This window comes from Schistocerca piceifrons, chromosome 1 (assembly GCF_021461385.2).
Source record: "Schistocerca piceifrons isolate TAMUIC-IGC-003096 chromosome 1, iqSchPice1.1, whole genome shotgun sequence".
NCBI lineage: Eukaryota > Metazoa > Arthropoda > Insecta > Orthoptera > Acrididae > Schistocerca > Schistocerca piceifrons.
The window spans coordinates 537,069,544-537,083,077 of NC_060138.1; the positions used below are offsets into that span (position 1 = coordinate 537,069,544).

Consider the following 13,534-nt stretch of genomic DNA (forward strand, 5'->3'; position numbering starts at 1 on the left):
AAGTGCCAAGGAACCAGGTATAGGCAGTGTATTCCAATACAGAGGTATGTAAACAGGCAGAATATGGCGATGCAGTTGGCAACGCCTATATAATACAAGTGTCTGGCACAGTTGTTAAATTGGTTACTGCTGCTACAACGGCAGATTATCAAGAATTAAGTGAATTTGAATGTGGTGTTATAGTCGGCACATGAGTGATGGGATGCAGCGTCTCTGAGGTAGCAATGAAGTGGGGATTTTTCTGTACGACCATTTTGTTTGCTGGAAAAGATCCTGGAAGAAGGGGATCGACACTGACTGAAGAGAATCGTTCAATGTGACAGAAGTGCAACCCTTCCACAAATTGTTGGAATTCAATACTGGGCCATCAACAAGTGGCAGCGTGTGAGCCAGCCAAAAAAAAAACATCACCAATATGCGCTTTCTGAGCCAAAGGTACACTCATGTACCCTTGATGACTGCACAACACAAAGCTTTATGCCTTGCCTGGGCCTACCAACACAGACATTGGACTGTTGATGACAGGAAACATGTTACCTGGTCAGACAAGTCTTGTTTCAAATTGTATTGAAAGGATGGTCATGTATGGTTATGGAGACAACCTCATGAATCCATGGGCCCTGCGTGTCAGCAGGGGGCTGTTCAAGCTGGTGGAGGCTCTGTAAAGATGTGGGTGTGTGCAGTTGGAGTCATATGGGACCCCTGATACATCTAAATATGATTCTGACAGGCGACAAATACGTAAGCATTCTGTCTAATCACCTGCATCCAGACATGTCCATTGTGCATTCGACGGACTTGGGCAATTCTAGCAGGACAATGTTGCGACACCCCACAAGTCCAAAACTGCTACAGAGTAGCTTCAGTAACACTCTTCTGAGTTTAAACACTTCTGCTGCCCATCAAAATCGCCAGACTTGAACATTACTGAGCATACCTGGGATGCCTTGGAACGTGCCGTTCAAAAGAGATCTCCACTCCCTTGTACTCTTCTGAACTTATGGACAGCCCTGCAGGATTCATGGTGTCAATTGCCTCCAGCACTAATTCAAATATTAACTGAGTCCATGCCATGTCGTGTTGCGGCACTTCTGCACGCTCACGGGGGCCCTACATGATAATAGGAAGATGTGCAAGTTTCTTTGGCTCTCATAATACTGATGCTTTGTTTGTGTTTCTCTTATGGAACTATGAAGTGTTTAGAACTGGTTGCTTCACAGATATTAGGGCATGTGTGTGTGTGTGTGTGTGTGTGTGTGTGTGTGTGTGTGTGTGTGTTACTGTGCCTGCCTGTTTTACGTAACATGTGACAACTGGAAATTAATTTAACGAAGTTTTCATTTTATGGGGAGCAAGCGTCTACTGAGCTTAAATGCCTATAACTTTTAATTAATTGTATTCTGATATGGAAACATTATAGCCTTTTCATTTCCAAGAGGTGCAAGGTGTTGTTAGGTGTTTTTGTGAAGAAGGGGTGGGGGTGGAGGTGGGGAAGGGAGGAGGTTATATATAGAGTGAGTGAGTGGCTAGTGTGTGTGTGTGTGTGTGTGTGTGTGTGAGTGTGTGTGAGAGAGAGAGAGAGAGAGAGAGAGAGAGAGAGAGAGATGGTTGGGAATTAATAGAGAGTTTTTTACCTCTGAAAGATTTCTTTTTTAATTTAAATGTGGTATGTTAGATTTCAGTCCTATTTCATTAAGAGTTGCTGTTAGCTCTTTTTCGGCATAGCAGCTGAGATGTCAGCAAGTGAAAAGCAACTACACATAATCAGTTTTTTCCTATTTTCCAGTTACCAACAAGTGTTCTGCTTACTCTTGTTGAGTGGGTAGCAGGAAAGATGTTGTTTATGTTAGCTAAGAATTACAGTTATGGCCAAAAATATTCAAAACCACTGTCACTGCCTCACAGAAGATTTGCACAAAAATGGGGAAACAAAGGCAGAAACCTCATTTGGATAATTGCAGATAATGTTGTGTCTACAGGTATTACTCCATGCCTTTTTCAGTACCAAAGAAGACACTTACATCACACTGCTCATTTAAAAACATTTCCTGTAGGGATGGCTCCAGTAGGGTATATTATCAGAGTTGAATAGTATATTCTAAGCACAGACAGGAATCATCTTACAAGATTTCTGATACTAGAGAGCTGATGAGGAGGCATTTTGTCACCTATTCTAGTGGGTTACCAATACAGCTGGTAAGGGTGAGATGATGATGATAACAACAGTAACGACGAAATCAACAACAGTTAGGATTTGTGCACTTGTTTCCTGGTTTAAGGAGAGGATCAATTATTGATGACCTCCCCATGCCAGGATATTGGCCTTTGGTATGTATTTTATTTGAAAAAAGGCAAGCAGATTATCCTTGGGTTTTCAGTTAAGTTTCCACAGGATACCATAATAAAACGAGTCTGGTGAAGGATATTATCACGTACCATCAATACCATGGTATCCACTTACCCACTGCAGACAATGAGTAGTGAAGGTTATTGTCCTACTCATTTCTTGAGTGGAAATCTGTTCTCCCTCATCCTCCTGGAACTGGATTCATGGAAGGTGATTTGTTGGCACAGTATTGCAACATGTTCCCATACTACAATGGTGAACCTTCCCTCGATGATTTGTCAAGTTATCAACTCCCTGCCTGAAGGAATGCAAGTTTTTATGCAGATAAGCTGCCCTTGAGCCTGCAGTGCCAACCATTTGCCCTTATAGTAGACTGCCTGTTCCAACAATGAATGGGCTGTCTTCTATGATACCCTGAAGATTTTGTTATACAAGGTGCTACCCAAGCCAGTAGCAGTACGACATTCCGCTGCTAGGTGTCTAGAGGTACACTTATAGCTACTGTGGCACAAAGTTCTGCCATCTTTGGCGGATGTAGTTGTGAGTTATAGTGGTGCCTGGCAGGATGTGTTTCAGTGTTTCTGCAAATTGTGAAATGGTTTAAGTGAAGAAGCAAGAGATTTATATCAAAATTCTGTTTGAAGTTGAAGAAAACTGCAGCTGAAACTCACTGCATGCTGACAGAGGCATTTGGTGAGAGTGCACTAAGACAAACAAGAACATTTGGTTCAAGTGCTACAAGGAAGACCAAGAATCTGTCAAAGATGACAAGCATTTTGGTCAACCGTCAACATTCACAACACCGGACATTATCATGAAAGTGCATGAAGTGTTTTACAAAGACTGAAGGCAGACAATTCACGATGTTTGTAACAGACTTGGGCTGTCATACATTACACGTAAACAAATTCTAGCTGATGAACTGAACATGATAAATTACAGCCCTCTCAACATCGACCAATGAAGCCTCAGGATTCAGACGTGCACTGAACTGCAACAAAGAGTTCGAGAGTGTCCAAAATTCTTATCTAGAATCATAACAGGTGATGAATTTTGGGTCTACAGTTCTGAAATGAAGCAGTAGTCATCACAATGGAAAACGCCATCTTCTCCAATGCTGAAAAAAGCTTGACAAGTTCACAGAAAAACGAAGTCAATGCTGATGATTTTTTTCAACATTCGGGAAATGGTGCTCAAGGATTTTGTTGAACATGGTCAGAGTATCAACAGGCAGTTTTACTGTGAGGTTTTGAGGCAACTGAGGGAAAAATGTTCAGTGCATATGGATAGAGTTGTGGGAAAAGAAAGACTGGTTGGTGCACCATGACTAGGCACCCACACATACTTCACTTGTTGTGAAAGAATTCCTGGTGAAAAACAACATGGAAATGGGTGCCACCCTCCCTACTCCCCAGATCTAGCCCCATGCAATTTCTACCTGCTCCTGAAGATGAAAATCGTCTTGCAAGGGCAACATTTTGGCTCGACTGAAGACATCCATGTGGAATCACAATGGGTCCTGAACACCCTTCACCCCGAGGGCTTCCAGGAATGCTTCCTAAAGGAACAGCGCTGGCATCATTGCATGCATACCTGAGGTGACTACTTTGAAGGTGATGGAGGACACTAGGACGTAGGTATAGATTTCTGATTCCTACAATGAAATTCTCAGAGATTTTGGGTAGACCCTCATAGAAGCACGAGTGACAGATTACACACTATTAGTAATGTGATTTACTCAATCCTGAAAACTGTCTAATTGTTGAAGTACAGTCTACAGACTACACAGTGTCTGAGTTTGCCCTTGTGAGCATCTAGTTTGTCAGTTTTCTTTTTTGCTTAGGTTCTTGGATAAAAAATACAAAACTTCTAAGGGGCTACTGTGGTGAAAGGCATGTATAGCTCCCCACTAACGCAGCATCTGTGAAGACAGGAGAACAATGTTGCTACTGTGCTAAAATGCGTTATTTGTCTTATAATAATCAATAAGATTAAAACAAGGTGAATACAACTAAACTATTTAAAAAAGTGAAACAACAAGTCAGAAAAAATGAGATATATATACATACATACTTTAAAACTTTCTCGGTAAGAACTCTTCTCATAACATAGTTAACATGAAGGGTGTAAGGATAATAAACAATATTAAACATATGTGTTATGAAAGATTGTATAGTCAGTAGTGGAGGACAAATCTTTACATTTTAAGGTGACATCTTGAGTTTAACTGCTGGTCAAGATATGAAACAGTGGAAAAGAAATTAGCTTCAAAGAAAGGAAATGAACATGAAATGAATATGCAGATATATCACAAGACACTGGGCAGAGAGGTAAGAAGTTATATCTCGAAATGTATGAAGCATACAAAATAGTCGAAAATTGAAAGGAAGTCTAAGAATTAAGTTAGTGAAGGCATGCAGTAAGAACACAACTTGAGGAATACTTTTATCATATTGATGGTCACTGGAACTGGTGAAGACAACCGACAGTACAAGATAAGTGAGGTACACTGACAAATGCCCTGCACTAACAGAATATGTGAAGACTGCAGCAACACATGAAACTGCTACTTTTCTTCTTTGTCACATTGAATTCAGAGAATGAAAAGTACCTTCAAAAGCTCGAATTTCACTAATCTTTTTGTGAGCTTTTATTTCAGATATCCTGTATAGTGTAATTATAGGAAAAAAAACAAGAAGTAAAATTTAGAAGAAACTGTTTTAAGTATTGCAAAAAAGGAGTGGAAACCAGGACATGAAATTAGGACTGGGTAGGAGGATACAAGCTACACTAATATGAACTACATCTTAGCTGTTAATAAAAATAAAATTTTATATTTCCGTTTCTCTATTACATTACATACCTTTATTTTATTTTTCCTAACCTTTCTTCTACTACTTTTCACTGACATCCCTTCCCATCATACCCAGAATCTCATCATACAATTTCTTCCACTTCTACATTCTTTCACTCTCCTTGTGTGTCCTCCTTAATATGTTCTCTTATTCGTTGCTCATTTGAATTATCTTCACCAATTCAAAAATCATCACCTCTTATTTTTTCTCATGCATTTACATTACTTTCTATGATTTAGGTTACTATTTCCCACTAATGTCTACTTAATGCTTCTTTTCTGCTATTAAGTTATAAAGAATGGTACAAATGTATCAACATAGACACACCGAGAATGGCTTCCACACGACGCCGATCCAGAGCAGGTTTCGTTGGTCGGCCTGAGCAATAACCTGCTCGAGTCCACCGCTGACCAGTCACTGAACTTGATCCAAGTTCAAGGGGTGAGAAAAGAGCTGATGCAAGACCGCGGGTGAGTTTCCGATAGTCAGCTCGATTAACTCGTTGCAGCAGAGAAGCAGGTACCAGGACACCAGCAGCCAAAGGCACCTAGAATGAAGAGGCCAAAACTTAAATGACTGTAAAATCTTATATTGTTGTTGCCCAGTGGATGCTACAGGAAGATGGAAATATTCTTCTCATCATCTACAACTGAATAGGAGGTTTAAAGAAAAGCTAGATCTGTTAGCAGAAGGCATAAGAAAGCAGCATAAAGTGTCTACTACCACACAAAGGCTAATCCTTGTGGTTGTTGGTGTCAGATGAGACTTCTCTTTTAGGTTAAATTTGGAATTCAGAAAGAAAGTATTAAACATATTTAATTGTCAGAGACTCCCAATTCATCGTTTAAGAATACACGGAAAGGTAAAGAGAAAGGGAAAATCAACTTGCTTCATCAAAATATTGGTGGGGTTAAAAATAAAGTAAAGGAGTTGTTAGTTTGTTTTGCAGACTCAGTAACTGTAAACACATTGACAGCATTTGTCAGTCAGAGTACAGGGACAGAAAATCATAAAGTAAGGGGTTATAAATCAGCTGCGTATTGATGTAGATCTGTTATGGATAGAAGAGAAGCCACCACATTCCTAAAAACTAAATAGACTTTGAAAAACAGAGAACTACACTGATGAGCCAAAACATTATGACTATGTGCTTAATAGTTTGTCTGTCAGTCTTTAGAACAAAGTACATCACTGTTTCTGAGTACCAGGGATTCAACAGTTCGTTGGAAGGTTTGTGGGGGTATGCAGCACTAGATTTCTGAACACAGGTTACATAATTCACGTAAATAGTGGGCCGCTGATTTGTGTATGCAGTGATGGTGCCAGATAGTGACCCAGACGGGTTCCATAGGATTTATATCAGGTGAATTTGGTTGCTAAGACATCAACGTGATTTCACTGTAATGCTCCTCAAACCACTGTAGCATGGTTCCAGCTCTGAGACACATACATTTATGCTACTGAAAGATGACATTGCCATTGGGAACGACATCAAACGTGAACGGATGTAGGTGTTTTGCAGCTGTCTGCGTGTGTTTGATTTCTACCCCAGGTCCCATGAAAGCACAGGAGAATCTCTCCCATAGCATAATATTGTTCCACTAGCCTGCGTCCGTGGCATGCTGCACGTTTTGAGCCGCCGTTCCCATCGATGACAGCGTTTGTGGAGACGACCATCGATGTAGTGTGATTCACCTGAAGAGCCAACATGTTTCCATTGATTGATGGTCAAATCCCAATGGTCCCATGCCCACTGTAACCATAAATTACAATGTTGTTGGGTCAACATGTGAACTCGTAAGGGTTGTCTGCTGCAGAGCTCCATGTTCAACAATTTACAATGAACAGTGTGCTCCAAAACAGTTATGCGTTCACCAGCTTTGTGCTCTTTCAGCAGAGATGCCAAAGATCACCATCTACCCTACTTTGCAGACCAGACAAGCCTCTGAACCCTATGCTGCATGAAGAGTCATGGTCATCCAACCATTTAGTGTCTAGTGGTGGTTCCACTATCCATCTACCTCTTTGGCAGTGGTCATAATGTTTTGGCTTATCAGTGTAAGTAAATTCTGTACAAATCAGTATGAAGAGGCCTGTTAATATTGGAGAGGTATTATCTGTTACAGTTACAGTATGCAGTCCCCACACGGTATTTTGGAAATTACCTGATAGAGAATGTTTGCATACAACAAGCTCATCTCGTGGCAAAAGGTTTGTCAGCTCATGATACACATTATGTCAACGAGCTGCATATACAGTCCAGAAACACTCAAGAAAACTATAAGAGTAATTAATGGAAAAACAATGAAATTACTTGAAGTATTACACTTACAAAATAACATAAATTACAGCACACAATTCAAATTGTGACATCCTGAATCTACACTAACAACCAACTCTACCAAAACCTGTCTGCGCTGGATACTTTCCAGCATATTGTAGTTGGTCTTCAGCATTGACATAGATTCAAGTTATCATGATTTGACATATATCCTGTAACTGAAGATGTTTTATAAGTATATATTATGTGATGAATGTTGTATACCTACATGATGATTGTGCTTGGTAATGCCAAATTATGGTCTCTTTCAAACTATATACACACCACTGGATGGCCTACTCTCTAACTGAAACTGATTGATTTCAATAAAGTAACACACAGTTATTGTGCAAATCATGATTTTTCAAAAATATGTGTCAGTTATAACTAATTCAGAGTATTTTCCCAGACAGAATAAAATATGTCATTGTTACGTCTCTCTATAAGAAAGGTGACTGCATGGATGTCAATAACTACTAGTCAGCCTCACTCCTTTTGTTACTGTCCAAAATTTTTGATAGGGTGATGTGCTCTTGGGTTGTCAGCCACTTGTGTAGTAATGGGATGGTCACCAATAGTAGCTTAAGTTTCAAAAGGGTTGCACTACTAAGGCAGCAACCTATACTTTCACTCAGCAAGTAATACAATTTTAAAAAATAAATTACGTTTTGTGGGTTGCATGGTTTAGTTACTATTTATGAAACAGAGTGCTGAAAGTTACACTAGGATATTCAGATAATATAAGGAGGGACACCCGTCATCCGCATGGGGATATATCGCAAAAAGTATTTTGCAGGGTTCAATCATGTGACCACTGCTGTCCTTGTTCTATGTTAATGATCTGCCATTTTATATTCAAATCTGAAAAACACAATTACTTCTTTTAACATGTTTTGCAAGATTATTGTCACACCAAGCAATGAAATATTAACAGAAAAAATAGTAAAATATATTTTGTTAAAGTTATTAAAAGGTTTGCTCAAATGTGATTAGAAAACACACTATTCATCCACGTTTATACAGACAAAAATACACCACCTCCCCTATCAATAGACACTAACAGGTAACACTAAGAGCGTATTAACAAGAAATAACAACAAAGCAGAAAGTTCTAAGTTCTTGGGTTTTTCATTGTGTCCTAAGAGATAATAGTTTAATGTACCTCATCACTTACACAAAAGATATTCATTGTATTACTAGAGTAATACAAAGAGACCTTTGGAGAGAACAGAACCACTTGTATGAATATCAAGAGCTCAGATGGCAACCCAGTTCTAAGCAAAGAAGGGAAGGCATAAAGGTGGAAGGAGTATGTTGTTGTTGTGGTCTTCAGTCCTGAGACTGGTTTGATGCAGCTCTCCATGCTACTCTATCCTGTGCAAGCTTTTTCATCTCCCAGTACCTACTGCAACCTACATCCTTCTGAATCTGCTTAGTGTATTCATCTCTTGGTCTCCCTCTACGATTTTTACCCTCCACGCTGCCCTCCAATACTAAATTGGTGATCCCTTGATGCCTCAGAACATGTCCCACCAACCGATCCCTTCTTCTGGTCAAGTTGTGCCACAAACTTCTCTTCTCCCCAATCCTATTCAATACTTCCTCATTAGTTATGTGATCTACCCATCTAATCTTCAGCATTCTTCTGTAGCACCACATTTCGAAAGCTTCTATTCTCTTCTTGTCCAAACTATTTATCGTCCATGTTTCACTTCCATACATGGCTACACTCCATACGAATACTTTCAGAAATGACTTCCTGACACTTAAATCTATACTCGATGTTAACAAATTTCTCTTCTTAAGAAACGCTTTCCTTGCCATTGCCAGCCTACATTTTATATCCTCTCTACTTCGACCATCATCAGTTATTTTGCTCCCCAAATAGCAAAACTCCTTTACTACTTTAAGTGCCTCATTTCCTAATCTAATTCCCTCAGCATCACCCGACTTAATTCGACTGCATTCCATTATCCTTGTTTTGCTTTTGTTGATGTTCATCTTATATCCCCCTTTCAAGACACTGTCCATTCCATTCAACTGCTCTTCCAAGTCCTTTGCTGTCTCTGACAGAATTACAATGTCATCGGCGAACCTCAAAGTTTTTATTTCTTCTCCATGAATTTTAATACCTACCCCAAATTCTTCTTTTGTTTCCTTTACTGCTTGCTCAATATACAGATTGAACAACATCGGGGAGAGGCTACAACCCTGTCTTACTCCCTTCCCAACCACTGCTTCCCTTTCATGCCCCTCGACTCTTATAACTGCCATCTGGTTTCTGTACAAATTGTAAATAGCCTTTCGCTCCCTGCATTTTACCCCTGCCACCTTTAGAATTTGAAAGAGAGTATTCCACTCAACATTGTCAAAAGCTTTCTCTAAGTCTACAAATGCTAGAAACGTAGGTTTGCCTTTCCTTAATCTTTCTTCTAAGATAAGTCGTAAGGTCAGTATTGCCTCACGTGTTCCAGTGTTTCTACGGAATCCAAACTGATCTTCCCCGAGGTTGGCTTCTACTAGTTTTTCCATTCGTCTGTAAAGATTTCGTGTTAGTATTTTGCAGCTGTGACTTATTAAACTGATAGTTCGGTAATTTTCACATCTGTCAACACCTGCTTTCTTTGGGATTGGAATTATATTCTTCTTGAAGTCTGAGGGTATTTCGCCTGTTTCATACATCTTGTTCACCAGATGGTAGAGTTTTGTCAGGACTGGCTCTCCCAAGGCCGTCAGTAGTTCCAATGGAATGTTGTCTACTCCAGGGGCCTTGTTTCGACTCAGGTCTTTCAGTGCTCTGTCAAACTCTTCACGCAGTATCATATCTCCTATTTCATCTTCATCTACATCCACATCCTCTTCCATTTCCATAATATTGTCCTCAAGTACATTGCCCTTGTATAGACCCTCTAATACTCCTTCCACCTTTCTGCATTCCCTTCTTTGCTTAGAACTGAGTTTCCATCTGAACTCTTGATATTCATACAAGTCGTTCTCTTCTCTCCAAAGGTCTCTTTAATTTTCCTGTAGGCAGTATCTATCTTACCCCTAGTGAAATAGGCCTCTACATCCTTACATTTGTCCTCTAGCCATCCTTGCTTAGCCATTATGCACTTCCTGTCGATCTCATTTTTGAGACGTTTGTATTCCTTTTTGCCTGCTTCATTTACTGCATTTTTGTATTTTCTCCTTTCATCAATTAAATTCAATATTTCTTCTGTTACCCAAGGATTTCTACTAGCCCTCGTCTTTTTACCTACTTGATCCTCTGCTGCCTTCGCTACTTCGTCCCTCAAAGCTACCCATTCTTCTTCTACTGTATTTCTTTCCCCCATTCCTGTCAATTGTTCCCTTATGCTCTCCCTGAAACTCTGTACAACCTCTGGTTCTTTCAGTTTATCCAGGTCCCATCTCCTTAAATTCCCACCTTTTTGCAGTTTCTTCAGTTTTAATCTACAGGTCATATCCAATAGTCTGTGGTCAGAGTCCACATCTGCCCCTGGAAATGTCTTACAATTTAAAACCTGGTTCCTAAATCTCTGTCCTACCATCATATAATCTATCTGATACCTTTTAGTATCTCCAGGTTTCTTCCATATATACAACCTTCTTTCATGATTCTTAAACCAAGTGTTAGTTATGATTATGTTGTGCTCTGTGCAAAATTCTACCAGGCGGCTTCCTCTTTCATTTCTTAGCCCCAATCCATATTCACCTACTATGTTTCCTTCTCTCCCTTTTCCTACACTCGAATTCCAGTCACCCATGACTATTAAATTTTCGTCTCCCTTCACAATCTGAATAATTTCTTTTATTTCATCATACATTTCTTCAATTTCGTCGTCATCTGCAGAGCTAGTTGGCATATAAACTTGTACTACTGTATATAGAGGGTTTATACAAGGGCGATGTACTTGAGGACAATATTATGGAAATGGAAGCGGATGTAGATGAAGATGAAATGGGAGATAAGATACTGCGTGAAGAGTTTGACAGAGCACTGAAAGACCTGAGTCGAAACAAGGCCCCGGGAGTAGACAACATTCCATTAGAACTACTGATGGCCTTGGGAGAGCCAGTCATGACAAAACTCTACCATCTGGTGAGCAAGATGTATGAGACAGGCGAAATACCCACAGACTTCAAGAAGAATATAATAATTCCAATCCCAAAGAAAGCAGGTGTTGACAGATGTGAAAATTACCGAACTATCAGTTTAATAAGTCACAGCTGCAAAATACTAACGCGAATTCTTTAGAGACAAATGGAAAAACTGGTAGAAGCGGACCTCGGGGAAGATCAGTTTGGATTCCGTAGAAATGTTGGAACACGTGAGGCAATACTAACCTTACGACTTATCTTAGAAGAAAGATTAAGAAAAGGCAAATCTACATTTCTAGCATTTGTAGACTTAGAGAAAGCTTTTGACAACGTTAACTGGAATACTCTCTTTCAAATTCTGAAGGTGGCAGGGGTAAAACACAAGGAGCGAAAGGCTATTTACAATTTGTACAGAAACCAGATGGCAGTTATAAGAGTCGAGGGGCATGAAAGGGAAGCAGTGGTTGGGAAAGGAGTGAGACACGGTTGTAGCCTCTCCCCGATGTTATTCAATCTGTATATTGAGCAAGCAGTAAAGGAAACAAAAGAAAAATTCGGAGTAGGTATTAAAATCCATGGAGAAGAAATAAAAACTTTAAGGTTCGCCGATGACATTGTAATTCTGTCAGAGACAGCAAAGGACTTGGAAGAGCAGTTGCACGGAATGGACAGTGTCTTGAAAGGAGGATATAAGATGAACATCAACAAAAGCAAAATGAGGATAATGGAATGTAGTCTAATTAAGTCGGGTGATGCTGAGGGAATTAGATTAGGAAATGAGACACTTAAAGTAGTAAAGGAGTTTTGCTATTTAGGGAGTAAAATAACTGATGATGGTCGTAGTAGAGAGGATATAAAATGTAGACTGGCAATGGCAGGGAAATCGTTTCTGAACAAGAGAAATTTGTTAACATCGAGTATAGATTTAAGTGTCAGGAAGTCATTTCTGAAAGTATTTGTATGGAGTGTAGCCATGTATGGAAGTGAAACATGGACGATAAATAGTTTGGACAAGAAGAGAATAGAAGCTTTCGAAATGTGGTGCTACAGAAGAATGCTGAAGATAAGGTGGGTAGATCATGTAACTAATGAGGAGGTATTGAATAGGATTGGGGAGAAGAGAAGTTTGTGGCACAACTTGACTAGAAGAAGGGATCGGTTGGTAGGACATGTTTTGAGGCATCAAGGGATCACAAATTTATCATTGGAGGGCAGCGTGGAGGGTAAAAATCGTAGAGGGAGACCAAGAGATCAATACACTAAGCAGATTCAGTAGGATGTAGGTTGCAGTACATACTGGGAGATGAAGAAGCTTGCACAGGATAGAGTAGCATGGAGAGCTGCATCAAACCAGTCTCAGGACTGAAGACCACAACAACAACAACAACAACAACAACTAGAGTAATTAGAATTATGACAGGGTTCACACATACAGACCTTGCAAGTATCTATTTAAGCAGTTGGATACATTAACCGCAGCCTCAAGGTACATTTATTCATTGATGGACTTCATTGTTTACAATCCACTGCAGTTAGAGAATAATAGAGATATTTATAAACACAGTACTAGAATGATTGTCACTCTCTGATGAATCAACTTTGGCACACACACAAGAGATATTCACAACAATAAACTCTTGATGATCTGTCTTTGAGAGTAAAATATCTTACAAACAGCAGAAGTGATTCCAAATGTAGATTTAAGTTGTTTCTCTGTAACAACTACTCCTACGCCATAGAGGAATTCTTGAAATGTAAATAAATAGTCCATTACAAACTCATAAGCAGCCAGCACCTAACCCTGTAAATGTTTTTTGTTTAATCGTGATCTATGGAAAATCTAACTAACAAACTAAATAATGCTCCCTCCCCTTTCCCCTGGAAATGGGATACAAAGTATGGCTCAGATCA

General features: G+C 39.6%; 1 protein-coding gene across 3 annotated transcripts in view; it reads right to left on the reverse strand.

The window, feature by feature from the left end:
- The window catches only part of LOC124799192 (protein abrupt-like), a 252,710-nt gene that overhangs the window by 76,588 nt on the left and 162,588 nt on the right, over positions 1-13,534 (reverse strand). For 2 of the 3 annotated variants that reach the window (XM_047262737.1, XM_047262729.1), the window contains exon 8: positions 5,530-5,749. The exons of the other annotated variant lie outside the window; for it this stretch is intronic. In XM_047262737.1, the coding sequence (XP_047118693.1) occupies positions 5,530-5,749 (220 nt within the window). The remainder of the gene's footprint in view (positions 1-5,529; positions 5,750-13,534) is intronic. 3 annotated transcript variants of the gene reach the window in all.